Source organism: Varroa jacobsoni, unplaced genomic scaffold (assembly GCF_002532875.2).
Source record: "Varroa jacobsoni isolate VJ856 unplaced genomic scaffold, vjacob_1.0 contig03321, whole genome shotgun sequence".
Lineage (NCBI taxonomy): Eukaryota > Metazoa > Arthropoda > Arachnida > Mesostigmata > Varroidae > Varroa > Varroa jacobsoni.
Window position 1 is genome coordinate 1 of NW_019215000.1, and position 16,961 is coordinate 16,961.

Below are 16,961 nucleotides of genomic sequence, written 5' to 3' on the forward strand. Positions count from 1 at the left end.
ATATATATATATATATATATATGCTGCAGACCGGTAAAAGACGACATAAATCGTTAGACGGTAAGACGACGAAATTGCGTTTGTCTCTTTGATACAACAAACGTCTTGACACATTTTAACAAACAGAATTTCATGATTATAACCCATTTTTCTTTGATCGTTTGCTGCATAGACTATTTGTCCTTGATAATGTTAGATTGTTCTATTAATTACAGCTTTCTTGTAGATGCAGTATATGTTTGCGTTTTTTTTTACAGGATTTGATTGTAGTGCGGCATGTCTGTACCTCTGAACGCCTTCAGAGTAGCTAATTAATTAAATTAACATAAATAGACGTTGCTTGTATTTCTGACCGTAATTCCTCGTAATTACCTGATGAGACATTACACGTGTGACAATTTCGATATTAGATACGCATACATGGCGCCGTAGTGTCGAAGTTCCTTACTTTCTAGCTCGACAAATGTATTTTGAAGTAACTTAATTATGGCCAACATAATAGGCACATACATTACGATTCTTGTCTAGTTTTATTTACGGGTGAGATTTGTTGAACTTTTATGTCACGCTCTGTTCGAGTAGCTTATTATGTAGCTATTTAAGTCTAGTGTGAATTTTTTTATTTCGTCAAAGAATTTACTTTTATTATTATAAACTGATAGGTTAGGTGCATCGACCTGTTTTCCCTGCCAAAGGGTTTTTGACACGAAGCAACGTCTGCTCATCAAATCACACTGTTTGTATCCATTAATTGGTAGCATTCGACCTTTACTGTTGCTTTCGTCAGAGCGACTTTTTGTTAAATTACGTATCAGCTTCCCGGCATAAGTAGTCTCTACACACAAGTTACTAAGCATGTTATTTTTTAGACATTAACGAAACAATTAGGATGCTATTAAGAACAACAGGAATGATACAACTGTTAGAAATGACATTTAGAATGTATACTGACATTAATTACGTGTATTATTTGCTGTGGCTACTTATTATTCTTAATATAGGTATTCTTAACTCGTCCATTAATTTTAAGGTCCGGTGATTATATATATATATATATATGTATATATGTTTGTATATATATATGTATATGCATATATATATATATATGTATATATATATATATAAACATGATACGAATATGTTTACGTGTGTAAGTGTGACATGAAAGAAATTGAAATGAGTGAAAAAAAAGCGGTCATTGACCTGCATACGGTGCCATTCCACCGAGTCCGACCGACGATATGGGGGCGCAATCAACGCCCACCTAGAGGAAGATCGACCAACGCGTTTAGAAAAGAGACAAACAAAGATCAGAGACAACTTTGCATAGTCAACAGCTTATACCTTGCAAGATTAACTGAAGTGACAGTATTCACTGGTTATTTTTTTCTGCTGTAGCATAGTTCGACTACCACACATGCCAGAAGAAGTGGGACCTATCAGCGGTTTTTGTAGGGAAAAATGCGAATTTGTTATTATAAATTGCAGCAACAGTATGGCGGTGATTTCGACGCAGCTTATTTCAGTTTTGGTATGTTCAAGTTAACATATTTAGTAGGGATTGAATAAGAAAAAGAACAATAACAATTGTAACAACGGCCACGTGACAACAACAACAACAACAACAAAAGGACGCACAGGCCAACCTGTTCAGGTCATTATGACTGATCCTTATAAATTATAAAAGCAGTGGTTGCGGTCAACCAATGGTAGGTTCCATCTGGCGATATTAAATATACGACAGAAAGCAGTAAATAGGCAGAATGCACCATCGAGGAAAAGAATCGCCAAAGGTCAAAATAGTTAATTTAATAATAAATAATTATAAAACTATAACGAGAATGATATCAGTGGTAATAATAAGACAAAAGGCAATGCACAAATAATGAGATAGATGGATGGATGGATGGATGGAGTAGCAACGTGCAAAAACAGGGAGGCTGTATAGACTAAAGTGAACGACGTGTTCAATAGCATTGATATACACTACAAGAGAAGAATCACGACGCTCCTCACTCACGGTAGAAATAACCCTATAACATAAGCTAAGAGCTCCAAAACGAGGGAGGAGGTCAGCGAGGCCTTGAAAATTGAGATGGATCAAAGGCCGAGGTCGGAAGGCATCTATTGATACTAATACTATTACTGGACTATAAACTAAGACATCTATGTTACGATTTGGGTAGCTGAGACTGACGTTCCGGCAGGAGGTTGAGTTACATGAAAAATGGAGGAGGGTTTGCCTAAGCCGCTTCACTGGTCAAGCGCTTTTTGTTTGCTGTGACTTACTGATGTTACCAAAGAGAGAATTTTTAGTATCAAACAGCTACTTCGACGACTGGACGACGTTGACGACACCATATCGCAGTGAAGGCGAACTCGCCTAGGTTGTGGTCAGTGTTTCATGACAGCGTTTTTTAACAGCGAAGTACCCCCGATACTTCATTGAAATGCGGTGTGGCTATAAGGTACTCCCTGCAGCTGAAAGCCTTGGATTTCGATTAGAGAATGGCAGAAGTTCCATTGTTAGCTGATATCATAGCTACAAGATACGGCCATCGCCGTATGAGAAACAAAGTGTCGCACACTGTGCGACGTAGTATAACCTCAAGTTTAATATATCTTTAATAAACCAATGATTCAATGAAAGTATCGTTGTATTAAGGTAAACTTTGATAGTGCGCCTCATAAGTTGGAGTAGAATGAGAAGATCGTGCCCAGATTGTATTACTGCCTGTAAAATTGCGCACCAAGATTTCGAATCAGTTTATTAGACTAAGGAAACTGTTTTTTCTGTCGTTCCCTAAAACCTCACCCCTGTGTACGGGTCTCATGCGCAATGATACGCAAAACATAGAAGGTCAAGTGATCTAGAATTGAAAAGAGGATGCAAGCTGCCAATGTTTCTCTCTCTGGTGAAAACCGGTTGCTCCTTCCGTTCGAAGAAGGTATAGCTACTCGACGCCTTGTTGGCGATCATACTGAGTAGGAACCCATAGACACTCGCCCCTGCCGGTCGGAAAAATGCTGACAATAAAAAAAATAGCAAATGTTATCAAGCACGAATCAACCCAGAACAGATGACTAAGGATGAAAAGGAAATAAGACAGAATAATGAAAGTCATCAAAAAAGCCAACACGAGCTTTATGTGTTCATTCTGTGTAGTAGAATTATTTATTATGGTTGATATAATTTCACTAATAATGTAGAATAGAAACATTAGCCTGCTTTTCAAAGATACCTTTAGTATCTAATAGTTTTTTTCTGAAAACATAACAACTAGAAGCAGCGTCTGCTGTTCTATAAGGAGCCACAGATTAAAGCATTAATGAAGCAGCCGAAAGTCGTACGGGAGACTATTCATTTTGCGTAAATGCCAACTCTAAATGCAAATGTATTCTTCGAAGGTAACGTGGAATCGGACGGCGCGAATCGATCTTGAATTTAAAAATTTCTCAATGATGATATGCATTAAAAACGATAACTATGGTTTATGGCTTTCAGTGTGGTCAGAAACAAAAGGGTAAAAAAAGGATTGTTTTTATAAATGCAGCTTTTTTTTTCTTGTTTTAAGAACTGCGGCGCTAGGGAGCACCTACATAGTGTTACTGAAATTTAAGTCTGGTTTTATTTGTCCCATACACCACGTGCAACAGCCCACGTCTGTCTCAAAATACTGTAAACTCACTGAATATCATATAGTGTACGCTGTTTTAAAAAGTGTTGTTCTTCCTAGTTAATATTTAACTATGTTCAAGAGATTCTATTTATTCATTCAATAATGAATTAGTAATTTCGGTAATATTGCTTAGAGTCTTAAAGCTATCTACAGCATTGCCATTACTTGCCCCCTTCACTAGTTTTTTTTTAATAGAGAATATGATGCTTTTTTGGTACTCTATCTTTTTTTGGTTTTTTTTTTTTTTTTTTGTTTTCGAAAAAAAAACAGCCGAACATTTCTTATCTAAAAAGTACTGAAGAATGGGTTTGATGTTTGACCTACAAGTGTCACATAAACATACGGCCATACGTGTATCATGGATCGGTTTTGGTGACAGTTTAGTAATTTTCTAACATAGTCGTATGGGTGTGGCTTGATAAACATGGTAAAACGTCATCTTTTTAGGTAGCATCTTAAAAAGCATCTTTTTAGATAGATGTTAACAATATTCCCAGCATCCTTCTATCCTCGTACAACGTACTGGTCATGATATGCTTCAATCGTGAGTCCGAATCTAGCGGCTACAATGGTGGCATGCTTTACTGGTCTGAAAGGAAACTAAACGTAAGAAAAATTAAATTTTCTTCTTTTACATAATTAACGGACTATTACTTACTTTTATTGTATCGTATGAAGCGTAATTTTGCTAGGCATCCAACAACCCGTCATGTTTTTATACTAGCACTGCGCTATATATTTTCACTAGTGCTAAAACTGCTTAATTAAGTGAAATGCACTATGAGGTTTCGTCGCTATATGGCCGGCAGTGGACAAGTGCTGGTGACGTCCTTAGTCATTTGTAACTCTTGCCTCTGATGCTTTTACCTTTCCAAGAACGTAAAAGGAAGCTCTTGCTTTTAACATGGCCTGCAATATTTGTACGTTTTCTTTGAAGGCGTTTGCTTTCCCGTGGACAGTCAGGACAGGTTACACTTAATTAGTTCAACTTTAAATTCTTACAATGCCTTTATAAATGTCTATCTGAAATCAATCTCTATTTATAGCATCTATCAAACGTATGTGATACGGAGCTACTGCAGCACACGTTTTCCTACGATGCATGGTTAACTTCCCGGATTGAATTTTAGAAGCAAAATGGAGAATGAATATCGCAATAGTCCCTTTTCTAAAGTAAAATTCGATAATGGTAACATTTCTGTATAAACAACAAAGAATTTTCTGGATAAAATTTAAGTGATTTTTAAGAATAGCATCAAAATGTGAGGCCATAATGTCATTTAGATTAGACAATGTTGCAGTGGCTTCTTTTTGAATATCACTGATAGTTTGCTTATTAAAAGAAAGGCAACTTTATTCTCTATTGGTAATCAAGGTCTGTCTTAAGGTTTCTGAGCGACATGGCATGATACGAAATTTCGGCCTCTAGATGGAACAATGCCTAGTATCTTTCAGTCAGCGCCATACCGTTCGCTCGTTAATACACGTCTATCATGAACGTTTTTTGCTTATATCTACTAAATTTTGAAAGAATATACGCTTACATAATTATTTTTTTCTTTTTTTATATTCATAGGACTATTAAAACACAGTATATAAAGTGCTCTCTTACTGCGCAGTAGAGGCTAATAAATAAAATTTAATATTTATAGGAAGGCGCTTTGTGTTCTGTTGAAGCGCAAACTGCCCCTGCGCGAGTCATTGTTTTCTAATATACGACAATTTGATATACATTTTTTTTTCCAAGCTTTTACTTCACCTTATCTAGTTTAATTCTTATGAAAGTCGCAGCGATAAGATCAAAAGCGTTCGGAAGCATCTGGATCGTGAGGAGCAAAAAAAAAAAAGTGCTGAATAATCATTAAGTTATCCGCGCATAACGGATGAAGTCGTAACTTTAGCACCCTTGTTATTACAGGGAAAACATTCCTCGACTAAACACATATCTACCTTGAGTTGTAGGCAACAGTAGACCTCCAAGCAGAATCTTCATTTAGAAGATTCGCATAATTATATGATAGAATTTCATAGTAATGAAACTTCAGAACGGCTTATTTCTTTCTGTAAAAATCTACTGGTGTTGTCTAACGGGTAAGTTGCGCACTTCATGCATTATTACCTAGAGATACACAATATTAAACATAAAACCTCAACGAAAGCGTTGTGAGCAGCTGGCGTGACGGTATCGTGAATTTCTGCATTGGAGCAGGCACGTGTATGAGGACTAATGATAACAATTACGCATCAGCGACGCGTAAACATCTTTAATAGGAGTACATGGGTCTGATGCGATATCTGTGTCCAGGTACGTCGCAAGCACGTAAATGGATAACAATATTTCTATTCTGGGATAGCCAAATCGTAATAATTGAAATTATAGCAAACAATATTTCGAAGACGAAGCGGCTGGTATAGAGACTGCACTTCAGATACATTTCTAAGCAATGCTTAGTTCTGTTTTTTCCTTTTCCTGTTGTACTTTCCCTGCCAAGACAATCCAGCTATAACTAGCGATAACCGTGGTTGTCGGTGTTCTGACCTGAAGCCAGTGGCAACTTTGTCACTTCGGAATTCTCAGTGACGTCCACATGACGCTGATCTATCGGCAAATTCTTGGTTGAGCCTGATGAAAACGAAGGCATTGACAGGCACAGCAACTTCTGCTGGTGTCCGGCTTGTGTCGACGACTACATAAAATTAAACACGTGAGCACCACCGACCTTCACTTTCCACGTGGTCCGTATATGTATACAGCAAAAGCCATTACTCGTGGCGTTTTGCTTCGTGCCCAGAAATTGCAAAACTGTCGCACAGGCAAATGTGATGTGCCTTTGTTTGGCATTGGTTTTTTTTTTTTTTTTTTTTTTTATTGTACATTTCAGCTTTTGATAAATGTGTAAGCTGCATTTGATTGCCGAATAATCGCAATGTGAAGCAACACCACATTGGGAACTCACAAGATATAGGTAACAGCAATGCAAAGAGTCTAAGTCCTTTAAGCATACGCGCTAAAAGGAAGATTATATATTGTAAATAGAAGGTTGTCTCTTTTAAAATCAGAATAGAAGAAAGACAACTCCGATTTTGCGCATGGTTTCATGTGGGCAACGGCTGTATGCATAATGTGATTGCTGAACGCATGTTAGTTATATCGGACCTTCGAATTTAGTTTGAAATGAACTTTGTCTAATACATATGGCAAGATTATGGTGGGCATTGTGTTTGTCATTTCACTATGTATCCTATTTAGGCATCTCATCCGAACTGGTTGCGCGTTGTCAAACGACGACCAAGCTTCTGAACTAACAAGGACAAAACCGAAAAACTCGGGGACGATATGGAGGACAGACAATGAATTTAAGGTCTTTAGTTGCCGAGCTATTGAACCCTTCTCTTTTGTGTCCCTATCTACTCGTGTTGTTGCTGTTACAATAGCGGGATAGCGGGGTTTAACGTCTACTAGCGTTGCCAAAAATCTCCCACCCCCGTTCACTTTCAGTTAGCAGGCTCTTTGCTTTCTCCCTCTTCGGTGTACTCATGTGTTCTTTTTTTATTCGAAAAAGCTGCAACGAACGCGATTTATTTATTGATGAGAGCTCTTTACTACGCCTCGTGGCTGTTACTGCTGGTGGCATTATTACTGAGGCATATAATCATAAAAGAGGACAGCTTCTCATTATTGTACGCTTACGGGGATTTCCGGCGAAAGAGCAAAGGCATACTATGTCAGCGCACCGAGAATGCACAAGTACCGTCAACGGCGGGAGCATTACAGGCATAGGTATTCTCTTGTGCAGAAAGGGCGGCTTTTTCTCTCTGCTGTTGTTGATTACTCCGACCCACAGATTGTGCATATCCTCACGGTTACCCCAGGTGGTATTTGCTGCCGGCTAACGCCCAGTTGGCCGCCACCAGCTACCGAATCGATGGTTCCAGTTTGCAGAACAAAACGAGATAATTTTAGTATATTCACCTCCCCTTGCCAGTAGCAGCGGTGGCAGCAGTAGAAGGAGCACCTTCGCTCGCCCTCCGCTGATAGCAACTCCATTTCCCCTGTGAGCCAAAACCGTCGAAGGAATGAGAGGGAGGCGTGTACCGTCCCTGGCAAAGCAGATCGATCGACCGACCGACCGACCGACCGACGGCCGTCCTGATCGTCTATTACATGTCATGATTGCTGCTGAACTGAGTACGAGCGAATATATTATTAAAGCCGTCTTGTAAAGAGTTTGCAGGTGCCGTCGTCGTCACTTAGGTGCTTTTTGGTGACGGAGCAATAGGATTTTCGTACGGATTTCGGTGGTGCATCAGCAGCAAGTTTTGTTTACCACACCAGGTGTGAGGACTGAAGACCGGCGCGTGGTCTTTCGTGTTACTTCAGCAACAAGCATGGGGTGCTATTGGCGCGCCGTCGTTGTGCTTCTTCTGGCAACCTGCGCGGTCTATGGACAGTTCGTTCGAAAGCGTTCTCGTAACTTTGTGCAAACGAGACATGATGAGGTGCGTCACCATGGCATGACATGACAACGCTAGAACGCGACATTCACAGAACATTATGTAAATATCATGTATTCGGTATGGCGGCCGCCGCCCGCGTAATGCAGCGGCTGATGCATGCGTCGGCCACTGGCTATTGTGAGGTTAAAGCTTTGAGAAAATCTCTTTGGTATCGTTACGACGGAAGAGTGGCCGACCAGCGTTGCTGCGTCCTCTAGTTTGCTATAAAACCCCTTGCTGTAACATAGATGCGTCATCGATGCAATTATAAAGTCATACGGCCGCATTTTTTTTGAAGTAGAAATAACGTTAGCGTAAGCAAAAGTCGAACGTGAGTGGAGGACTTAAAAGCATCAGATCCCTTAGGGATTCAGAAAGCGCAAGTAGTAGACGTAATAATAACAATAACACAATACGAGACAAATTAGGTTTCTCATTTTACAGTTGCTCATTACAGAGATTCTGCACATTCATCCACGCACGGGTTTACAAAAACGTCATGATCGTTTACGTCGTAATCTTACAATTTAAATACAAGTTGAACAAGGAAGGAGCGATGCGCATCTGTGAAAACCTCTATTTTAATATGTTTCAGTTCAGTAATGGCAGATTACCTAAATGTTGTTGTTGTTGCAATTGGCGCATCTCATCGCTTCCGAGTGTGCAGTATGCATCAATACGCGACTATTATGGACCGATATATTCCTATGGCACCCTGTCCTATTCGCCACATTCAAGCCATTCCAGCACTCCGTCCTCATCAGCATCGAGCCAGGACAATCAGATTCCCCACAATACGGTGTCTATTTCCTTGGGCGTTCGAGCTCGCCAACCCCGTACACAAGATACAAACCATGATACCAGCTGTCGTATTTGGCCCAATCTTACCGTTATAATAACTGCCTATAGCGTCATAGTGTGACCAGTGACAGCTGATCAACAAGTTAACTAAGAGCTGTGCCTTCGGAAAACCGCAGCAAGTAGATGTGGAAGAGTATATTAACAGACAAAAATAAGAAAACTAGCTAATACGTCAGTAGAATGATGTCGTGCCTTGTGACCGCGCTCGGCTATATCAACAATAGGCAAGAAATAGGGGACTCTACCTCTTATCTACTGCTGCAAACGCCTCACAAATTGCGTTTTCTTAGAAAGGCCGCAGTTAACGGCAAGCGTATCGCTGGTAATTTAACTATGTTTCTATCGAATTTCTTAATTTGCTTCTACAGAATTGAAATCGTACGACATACTTTTCATCGTATTACTAATATTATACCGTTGCCGTAAAAAGCTACACTGATAAGCGCATTTTTTTCTTGCCGGTCAGGTTTATACATCTTGATATCACGAATTGAAGACGATACTTTATTATAAAAACTAGCGTGTATGTGAGGCCTATCTGTCATTTATTACTGGTACTGCAATAAAAAGCTACGTTTTTTTCGTATTACCACCGAGAATTGATAATTTACGAGAGGGTATTTCTTAACGTTCATTGCTTGCTTAGTATACATTTTGAAACAGGCAACACTGTTTTTGTTAGACAGTGGAGCTATTAAATTTTCCAGCTGAGATACAACACAAAATGTATTATCTCAAATATCGCTCGCATTTCTGCTCATGTCCGCAGGAACTTCGAAAGGTGATATTGGCTGGAAACAGTTTTGGTTTGAATCTGATGAAGTATTTAATTTCAAATAATGACAACACTATCTTAGCGCCTGTATCATTGTCCATCGCACTGAGCATGCTCTATTTCGCATCGGATGGAAATACAATGAAGGAGTTGTTTCGCGTCCTCAACTATGAGCAGTTTGGACTGAATCAAGACATGATTAAATCGCCTCTTCGAAGTATCTCAGTTGCTGGAAGGGCTGCTAAGAACGTGGGTTTCTCGTTCGAGTTGGGCAATTTTCTGTTCACCCGAAAGGGTCTCAACGTCAGCCAGACGTACAGGAACATCATTAATGATGCGTTTTCTTCGTCCGTGGAAAATGTGGACTTCTCGCGACCTCACGAGGCCGCTAGCCAAATAAACCAGCTTATCACAAAGGCTACCCATGGACAAATTCCTAACCCCGTTGGTAGCTTCAGCCCAGATACACAAATGGTTCTAATGAATGCTGTTTACTTGAAGGGCTTCTGGAAACAGCCCTTCTCAGTGCGATCATCGTTTGACTCCACGTTCGCCGATGATGGCGTTAACGAGGTCCCGGTGAAGATGATGTATATGCGACATATTTTCCCCGTGAAGTCTCTGCCCGAAATCGAAGCCGATGCCATTCAGCTGGCGTATGAAGGTGATATCTCGGTAATGCTCATCCTGCTACCGAAGCATCCACGAGGCGTCGACCGAATGCTACAAAGACTCAACGTTCTGAAGCTTATTGATGACTTGGATAATTATCAAAACGAATCACTCGATTTGCATATACCCCGTTTCGAAGCGCAGGGTAGCTATCGGTTCAAGCAGCATCTGTACGATCTTGGTGTCCATGATCTGTTTACTCCAGGTGCGTATAAAGGAATAAATTATACTAAATGTAGCCATAAGTTACAATTAGTGCGATACGCCATATTGATTCAAGTATTTTTGTTTGTTCAGGTATATTGTTCCTTTTGTGTAAGCCGAGAGCGTCCAAATTAAAGAAAAATCTGCAATCAAATTCATCCACCACATCATTTCTTATTCTTGATTCTGGTAAAACATCGGTGTTCACTTGCTTAATAAAATATACCTCATTTTGAAGAAAGTTTTTTTCGAGAAAACGGTCAATTATAGACAGATGTGTCGTGATCTAACCATATCGTTTTTATTATAGGTGCAGCAAATCTCCCGGAAATTGACCCAATGGGTCAAATTGTTCTAGATGACGTAATTCACAAGGCTAAGATTCAAGTTGACGAACGAGGAACTGAAGCAGTTGCTCTGACGACAGCTCCGATCATAAATTATTCTAGTAAGTTCGTTCGAAATCCTCCCGAAGTAGCATTGTACAGTAGAGAAAGCCTAACTGATATAGTATTTTTCAATGACAGCGTACCTGTTCCTTATATAAGCTAATGATGTTCAAAAATTGTCATAACGCAGTTTCATGTAGAAATTAGTTTAGCCAAAGGTAGAATGTGATTTATGGTCACACAAGACTATTCACTCTATACAGACATTACTTAATGTTTTTTTGTATGATTCATGATATCAGGACATCCATCATTCAATGTGCGGCATCCATTCGTGTTCTTCGTGGTTCATAAACCCACAGGCGCTATCTTTTTCGCTGGCAAGATACTTCGCATGAACAACGGCCAAGCGCCAGGTCCACGAGGACCTCTGCCGTCGGCATTGGGGTCCAGTAGCCGCTATTTGGGCGTTGGCCGACGTTCTTAGCCATAAGAACAAGTAAAAGCAAGAAGCAAACGGATAGAGAGTACGGTAAAAAAAAAAAGTCATAGTAAATGAGTATATTTACATATAAAATGTGCTTGCGTGCGTAGATCCCCTTAATCAGGAGTGTCAGTGTGTACAGTTTGGCTTTATGCTTTTTTTTTTTCTAATCGATGATACTATTAGAAGCAATGTGTCATGCACGCGTTCCGTCTCGTTTACGTGCTCGTAAAGCGTGCAGTATGATGTAATATAACAGTTTAAATCGTCACTACATTATGACTACAGATCATGTTATTTGATGACTACTAGGATAGTTAGACTTTTTTTTAGCTTATCGTACGTGCTATGATTGATGCTATTCTATATGTAGGATTATTTCTGTAGTATTTAAAGCACGGCTCTACGTTGAGAAATTTCCGTGTTAAATCAATAGAATTCTAAGGAGCTGTTCAAACGTCATATAGATATCTAAAATTAAAACCTATTCCTAGGATACTACAAAGCAAATCAAGTTATATCAATAGATGGATGCATGGAAAATATGTTGGCGAACTTGACATTGAAACGTTCCTTAGTTGTTCTTACTTGTGATACTGTTTTTTTTTTCTGTCATTCGTGTACTTTGTTAAATCCTTATAAACGATATAAACTGTCGAATTGAACATTTTTTGGGAAAAACCTCGCGCAATACTATGCAGCCATATCTTGGCAACGATTAGCCTTATAAGAAATCGCTTGTTTCTCTTCGAAAGGGCAGATATACTAACGTACCAAGACAAATTTGAGGTCTTCGCAAATCCAGATCGTTTATAATCGTACCACTATACTTGGCGTCCCGAAATTTACTCACTGATATTGTCGCTCTTTCGAGCTCGATTGAATTTTACCAAATACTGTTATTTTTTAAATTATTTAATGTATACTACAGACAGTGAATCTCTCAGCATCTACCTACACAATTTCACACTTAATCGAGTGGCTGGACGCAAGCATCGGCCCCGAAGACTTTTTGTTTTTGACAATAGGCAGTGCTAAATCCGACCTGCCGAAGCGGTGAGCGGTACGACCAAATCTGTTTTGCGCCATATATATAATCGTAATCTGTTAGATCTATACATTTTCAGTTAACACTTGTAGTAATATTATTCAATAGATTATACAATTGATATATTTTGTGTTTTTATTAAAAAAGACACCGATATATGATCCATAACCTCTCCTATTTATTTAGGCTAGTTGAATTAATAACGCTTGCGGTAGACATTTAGACTAGATGATTGAGCTAAACATTCGATCTATTTAATTGTCCTCTAAATTAGCGGCTCGCGCGACCTGCCTACCTGCTAGTGTGCAGGACGCGCGGGAAAATAGCAAATCTGAACGACCTTATAACATCATCTGCAGTATTTGCTCGCAAACTGCCAACCAAATAATACATCGTTTGACATGAGTGTGGAAAGCATACAAACCGTCTGGGCTAGGGATCGCACTGAAAGTGATCTATTCGAGCGCAACGGTTCACCGACAGTCCGCGTTCTAGTCTGACATTTGTGTCCCTCTGATGTCCCTTATATCGGCCTTATGAATTTGGCCCTGCTGAAGGTCCTTCTGTTTTGAGGGTAATATTGATGATGACGACCACAATCATTTATCGTTGTGTGAACGCATATGCCTTAGCAGGTGGGCCTTGTCAGCAAACGTTTTTCCACAGGTGGGACACAGCTGCGTTTTCTCTGGGATATGCCGTCGGATATGCGTTTCCAGCTGCGCTTCGGATGGTGTCGTAAACGTGCACAGGGCTTCCGGGCAATGAAAAACACTTTTAAGGTGAACACGTCGGTGTGTAGCTAGATGATGGGGGTAACGGGTTCGGTACGAGCATTGGTCACAGCGCAGGAAACGCTCTCCGGGGTGCGTCTGTTTCAGATGTGTGTCAAGAGCTTCCTGTGTCACGAAGGAGTGTCTGCACCAACGACAAACGTATGGGCGATCGACCTTATGAAGCCTACAATGTGTTTCTAGTTGGGCCTGATGGCGGCATTTGTATGTGCATAGCTCGCAAGAAAAAGGCCTATCCGAGAGGTGTTTACGTCGATGGCGCACGAGGGTGGAAATCTTCAATGTACGATGCTCACATGCATCGCAGCGGTAGGGAGGACTGCGAGGAAAATGGGTATTTTTAAGATGGTCAAGAAATTGTCGTTTCCACGTACATGTGAACCCACACAGGAAGCATTTATATGTAATTTGGCGCACATGGACTTGTTCTGCAAGCAAACATATAATCAGACTATTTTATTAAAATTTGTGTTTAGAAAAGTCAGTTAACTTATCAGTTAACTTAGTCAATCACTTATTGAAAGTGACAATATGCAACGTTCGTATTTTAAATCGATGGCGTCATATATAATATAAGCTATTCTAAGGATAGCAAATTGGAAACTAAACAAGATGAAACCCGTATATGGGAATCGTATAGTTAATCACGATAGAAACGCAACACAGTGTGTAGCAATGGCTGGCGTAGGAATTTTTGATACGACTATCTGTATACCTCGAAAAAAAATGCACTAAATGCTACGACGGTAGCAGCAACAAATAAACGTGACGGGCTATAGCGAAAATACAAATACAGTAAAATGTTTATTCCTATATTACTCTGCTAAAAATAACCGCAGTGTTTTGATGGCCTAAGGTAAAATATTACCGATGTGGTTCCTGAGAAGCGATCTTGCATGTTCCCCTTTACCGATAAAAGTACATTTTTCGCAACAGATGCCTTTCACGTCACTGCTTGCGCTAACGGGGGCTATGTCGTCCTCTGAAACATCTGTGTCTCCACCAAGATCATCCATGCGGATGTCGCCATTCATCAGACGAGGATGACTATCTGGAACCCAAAGTGGTAAACGTATAAACATATACTTAGTCGCGAACCTTTACCCGCACGAATACTGTTAAAATGACTGAACTGATAGAAACGTACCGCGGCTACGTTGACTATATCCAAGGTTCAAAGAGTAAGTTTGCCTAGAAGGTTACGTCTTTCTTTTTGAAATTGCGCGCCTCTAGGCGAAATTAGAGATTACATGTCATATCTAAAGTAAAGTATCCAAGAAGCATAATACCTACGCAGGTACTTATGCTTCAACATTTCGTCTTACCGTCGTCGCTGTTCTCCTCCGCAGAGCCTAGAGCCCTCTCATCGTCCTGTCTAGCCAGTGCGTCAATCGCCGCATCTACAGCAATTCGTTCAAGTTGAATTCTCGTTGCCATTAAATCCACCTCTAAAGGAGTGCTTTCATTATTTCTTAGCTCTTCAAATACATTCAACATTATCGGAAGAAGCTCCTTTGCCTGTGGACGTTTTATAACTAACGCTACCACCTGACCGGGAGAGAAATCACTCCAGTCAACTAAGCAAAGAACAAGTCGTAAGAGATGAAATCGTTCCTTATAACGAAAACAGACCCACGAAATAACAAGTGAGGCTAGGTATGAACCTCGATCGATATTTATACATTTATCTAGTATAAGTTCCTCCAACCTGACGAAGTCAAGTCGGAGCAAGGATGGTTTTACCAGCTCGAGGTTATCTTTTATAAAGCTACTTGCAGCCAGATGTAGATTCGGCAGGTAGTATTTAATAGCGGCTTCGCGTACCGCTAGAACGTTATTGCTGCATATCGTCGATTCCATAACCTCTGCGATAAACGCCTTCAGCTTGAACAGCAGAAGAAAATTCGCCATGCTCAATAGGTCTAACATGTTGCTTGTTTCAATATTAATTGATCCAGTGTAGATGAAAGCCAAGACGCTTCGAAATGCACGAATCGTGCCTACTGGTATTGGCACATGGAGTCTTTCGCCTACAACTCGGTGGGACTTTAACACCGATTCAAAATACGGACTACACGAAGCTAGTAACACTTTATGAGCATGCAATTCTTCGCCATTGACCAGCATAGTGACGTCACAGAACTTGCCACTGTCTCGAAACTTCTTGAAACGCTCGAGGATATCGGCCGGTAGATGGGCCTCTTGATAGAGAGTCGACAACCGAGGACTGGCCATCGTGCACAGAACTTTGCCCTACGGAACAGACTCAACCATCCTGGTACTCGGAAGCCACGATCAGCTGGGCATAGTTGGTGGAGTAATGCGTAGGTTCTTTCGGCGGCGGACACCTGAGCTAAATGCACCAGAGTGTTGTATGCGAGACGAGTCCCGAAAACACGATTCTACGGGAGCGCGAGGACGCCCTCTCCTAAGGCGGCCTCTCTCCCCTCTTCGGTGGAGTCGCTAGGAAGATCAAAGGAACACGTGTACATACAGAGCTAAAGCCAACCAAGTACAGATACATCACACGTTACATTTTCTGGAAAACATGTTTTAGCTCCGAGCGTATGGTCAGCTATTGCAGATCTTGGCTCCGTTTAATGTATCACTAGCGGTTGCGATATTAGTAGATAAATGTCGAGTTATGTTTAGGCAGATGCTTTTTGGGAAAAACGAAGGAGAAGCTATCGTTAGGCAAACACTGAGAGACACAACCCTTACTCAAAAGGCCATTGAGACAGTGCCCTTCGATAGGGAATGCATAGAGTTGAGTTTAAGCAGTCTCGTAATGGGCAACGAGCTCAGCTATAAGAATATAATAATAATTTTATATTATTACTTCGGCTAAATATGTTAGCGTCTGTGAACGCAGTCAAATAACAACTTGAACTTTGAAAACCGTTTATTAACCAAACAAGAAACTGTATTATGTCACATAAGGCTAACAAATGGCAGTCAAAATTAGAACAAGGCTTACCCTTGAGGTGTACGGGAGACTCGCCGACCATTCATTGGATGTCGCTGAGGTAAGAAATAACATTGTCAGCGTAAAAAGTGATACATTTTAAATAGATTTAGAATAAATTGCGTTTTTTTGGAAAATCGAGTGAGTATCCGTCGTGATAATATCGGAAAGACTACACGAAGAGACACTTAGAAACCAGCTTACATGTTAAATATTGTTCACCCTAGTTGCAACTTCATTATGATAAGGATTATGAAATTTTTACGTCGATCGTGTTACTAAATATCGAACAAAGTTGTAAAGCCAGCTAATAACATAATAGTTTCGAACCACGAACTCTAGGACCATTACTAGCTGTGTGATAGTCCTGAGCGAAGCGAGTCACGGTTCCTTAAGTTAGTCAAGTAATAAATAGTCTGTCAACTTCGGACGGAGGCTTCTGCATAGATTCGAAGTATCTACACTTTCTATAGAGTTTTTAATATACGGGAGAAACATGCCGTTGGACGAAAGGCTGTTAAAGAAGTACCGTTTGCTGCTGATCACGTCCTGTCGAAATAAAGGAGCTGACGCGTGAAATGAACAAATATCA

At 40.3% G+C, this 16,961-nt stretch overlaps 2 protein-coding genes across 3 annotated transcripts; one reads left to right on the forward strand and one right to left on the reverse strand.

Annotated features, from left to right (window-relative positions):
* The first annotated feature begins 8 nt into the window (after positions 1-8).
* On the forward strand, positions 9-12,733 carry LOC111272805 (leukocyte elastase inhibitor C). 2 transcript variants are annotated; one of them, XM_022854441.2, is made up of 4 exons: positions 9-8,180; positions 9,808-10,690; positions 11,000-11,137; positions 11,381-12,733. In XM_022854441.2, exons 1-4 carry the CDS (start codon positions 8,070-8,072, stop codon positions 11,563-11,565), a joined length of 1,317 nt encoding a protein of 438 aa, XP_022710176.1. In that variant the 5' UTR covers positions 9-8,069; the 3' UTR covers positions 11,566-12,733. The 2 variants fall into 2 exon arrangements, with proteins under 2 accessions (XP_022710176.1, XP_086829521.1); XM_086973395.1 differs by having other exon boundaries at positions 10,315-10,690.
* Positions 12,734-12,766: 33 nt separating this feature from the next.
* LOC111272804 (uncharacterized) lies at positions 12,767-16,961 on the reverse strand. Its single transcript, XM_022854440.2, has 3 exons — positions 14,730-16,961; positions 14,273-14,455; positions 12,767-13,832 (listed from the first exon to the last, which is right to left on the reverse strand). The coding sequence occupies exons 1-3, from the start codon at positions 15,637-15,639 to the stop codon at positions 13,210-13,212; spliced, it is 1,716 nt and encodes a 571-aa protein (XP_022710175.1). The 5' UTR covers positions 15,640-16,961; the 3' UTR covers positions 12,767-13,209.

Coding starts and splice junctions, on each gene's coding strand:
- LOC111272804 (XM_022854440.2), bottom strand. CDS start 15,639: ATGGCCAGTCCTCGGTTGTCGACTCTCTATCAAGAGGCCCATCTACCG. Junction 14,456..14,729: donor GGAGGAGAACAGCGACGACG/GTAAGACGAAAT, acceptor TTTGGGTTCCAG/ATAGTCATCCTCGTCTGATG. Junction 13,833..14,272: donor GCTTCTCAGGAACCACATCG/GTAATATTTTAC, acceptor GTTTGCTTGCAG/AACAAGTCCATGTGCGCCAA.
- LOC111272805 (XM_022854441.2), top strand. CDS start 8,070: ATGGGGTGCTATTGGCGCGCCGTCGTTGTGCTTCTTCTGGCAACCTGC. Junction 10,691..10,999: donor CCATGATCTGTTTACTCCAG/GTGCGTATAAAG, acceptor TTTTTATTATAG/GTGCAGCAAATCTCCCGGAA. Junction 11,138..11,380: donor TCCGATCATAAATTATTCTA/GTAAGTTCGTTC, acceptor TCATGATATCAG/GACATCCATCATTCAATGTG.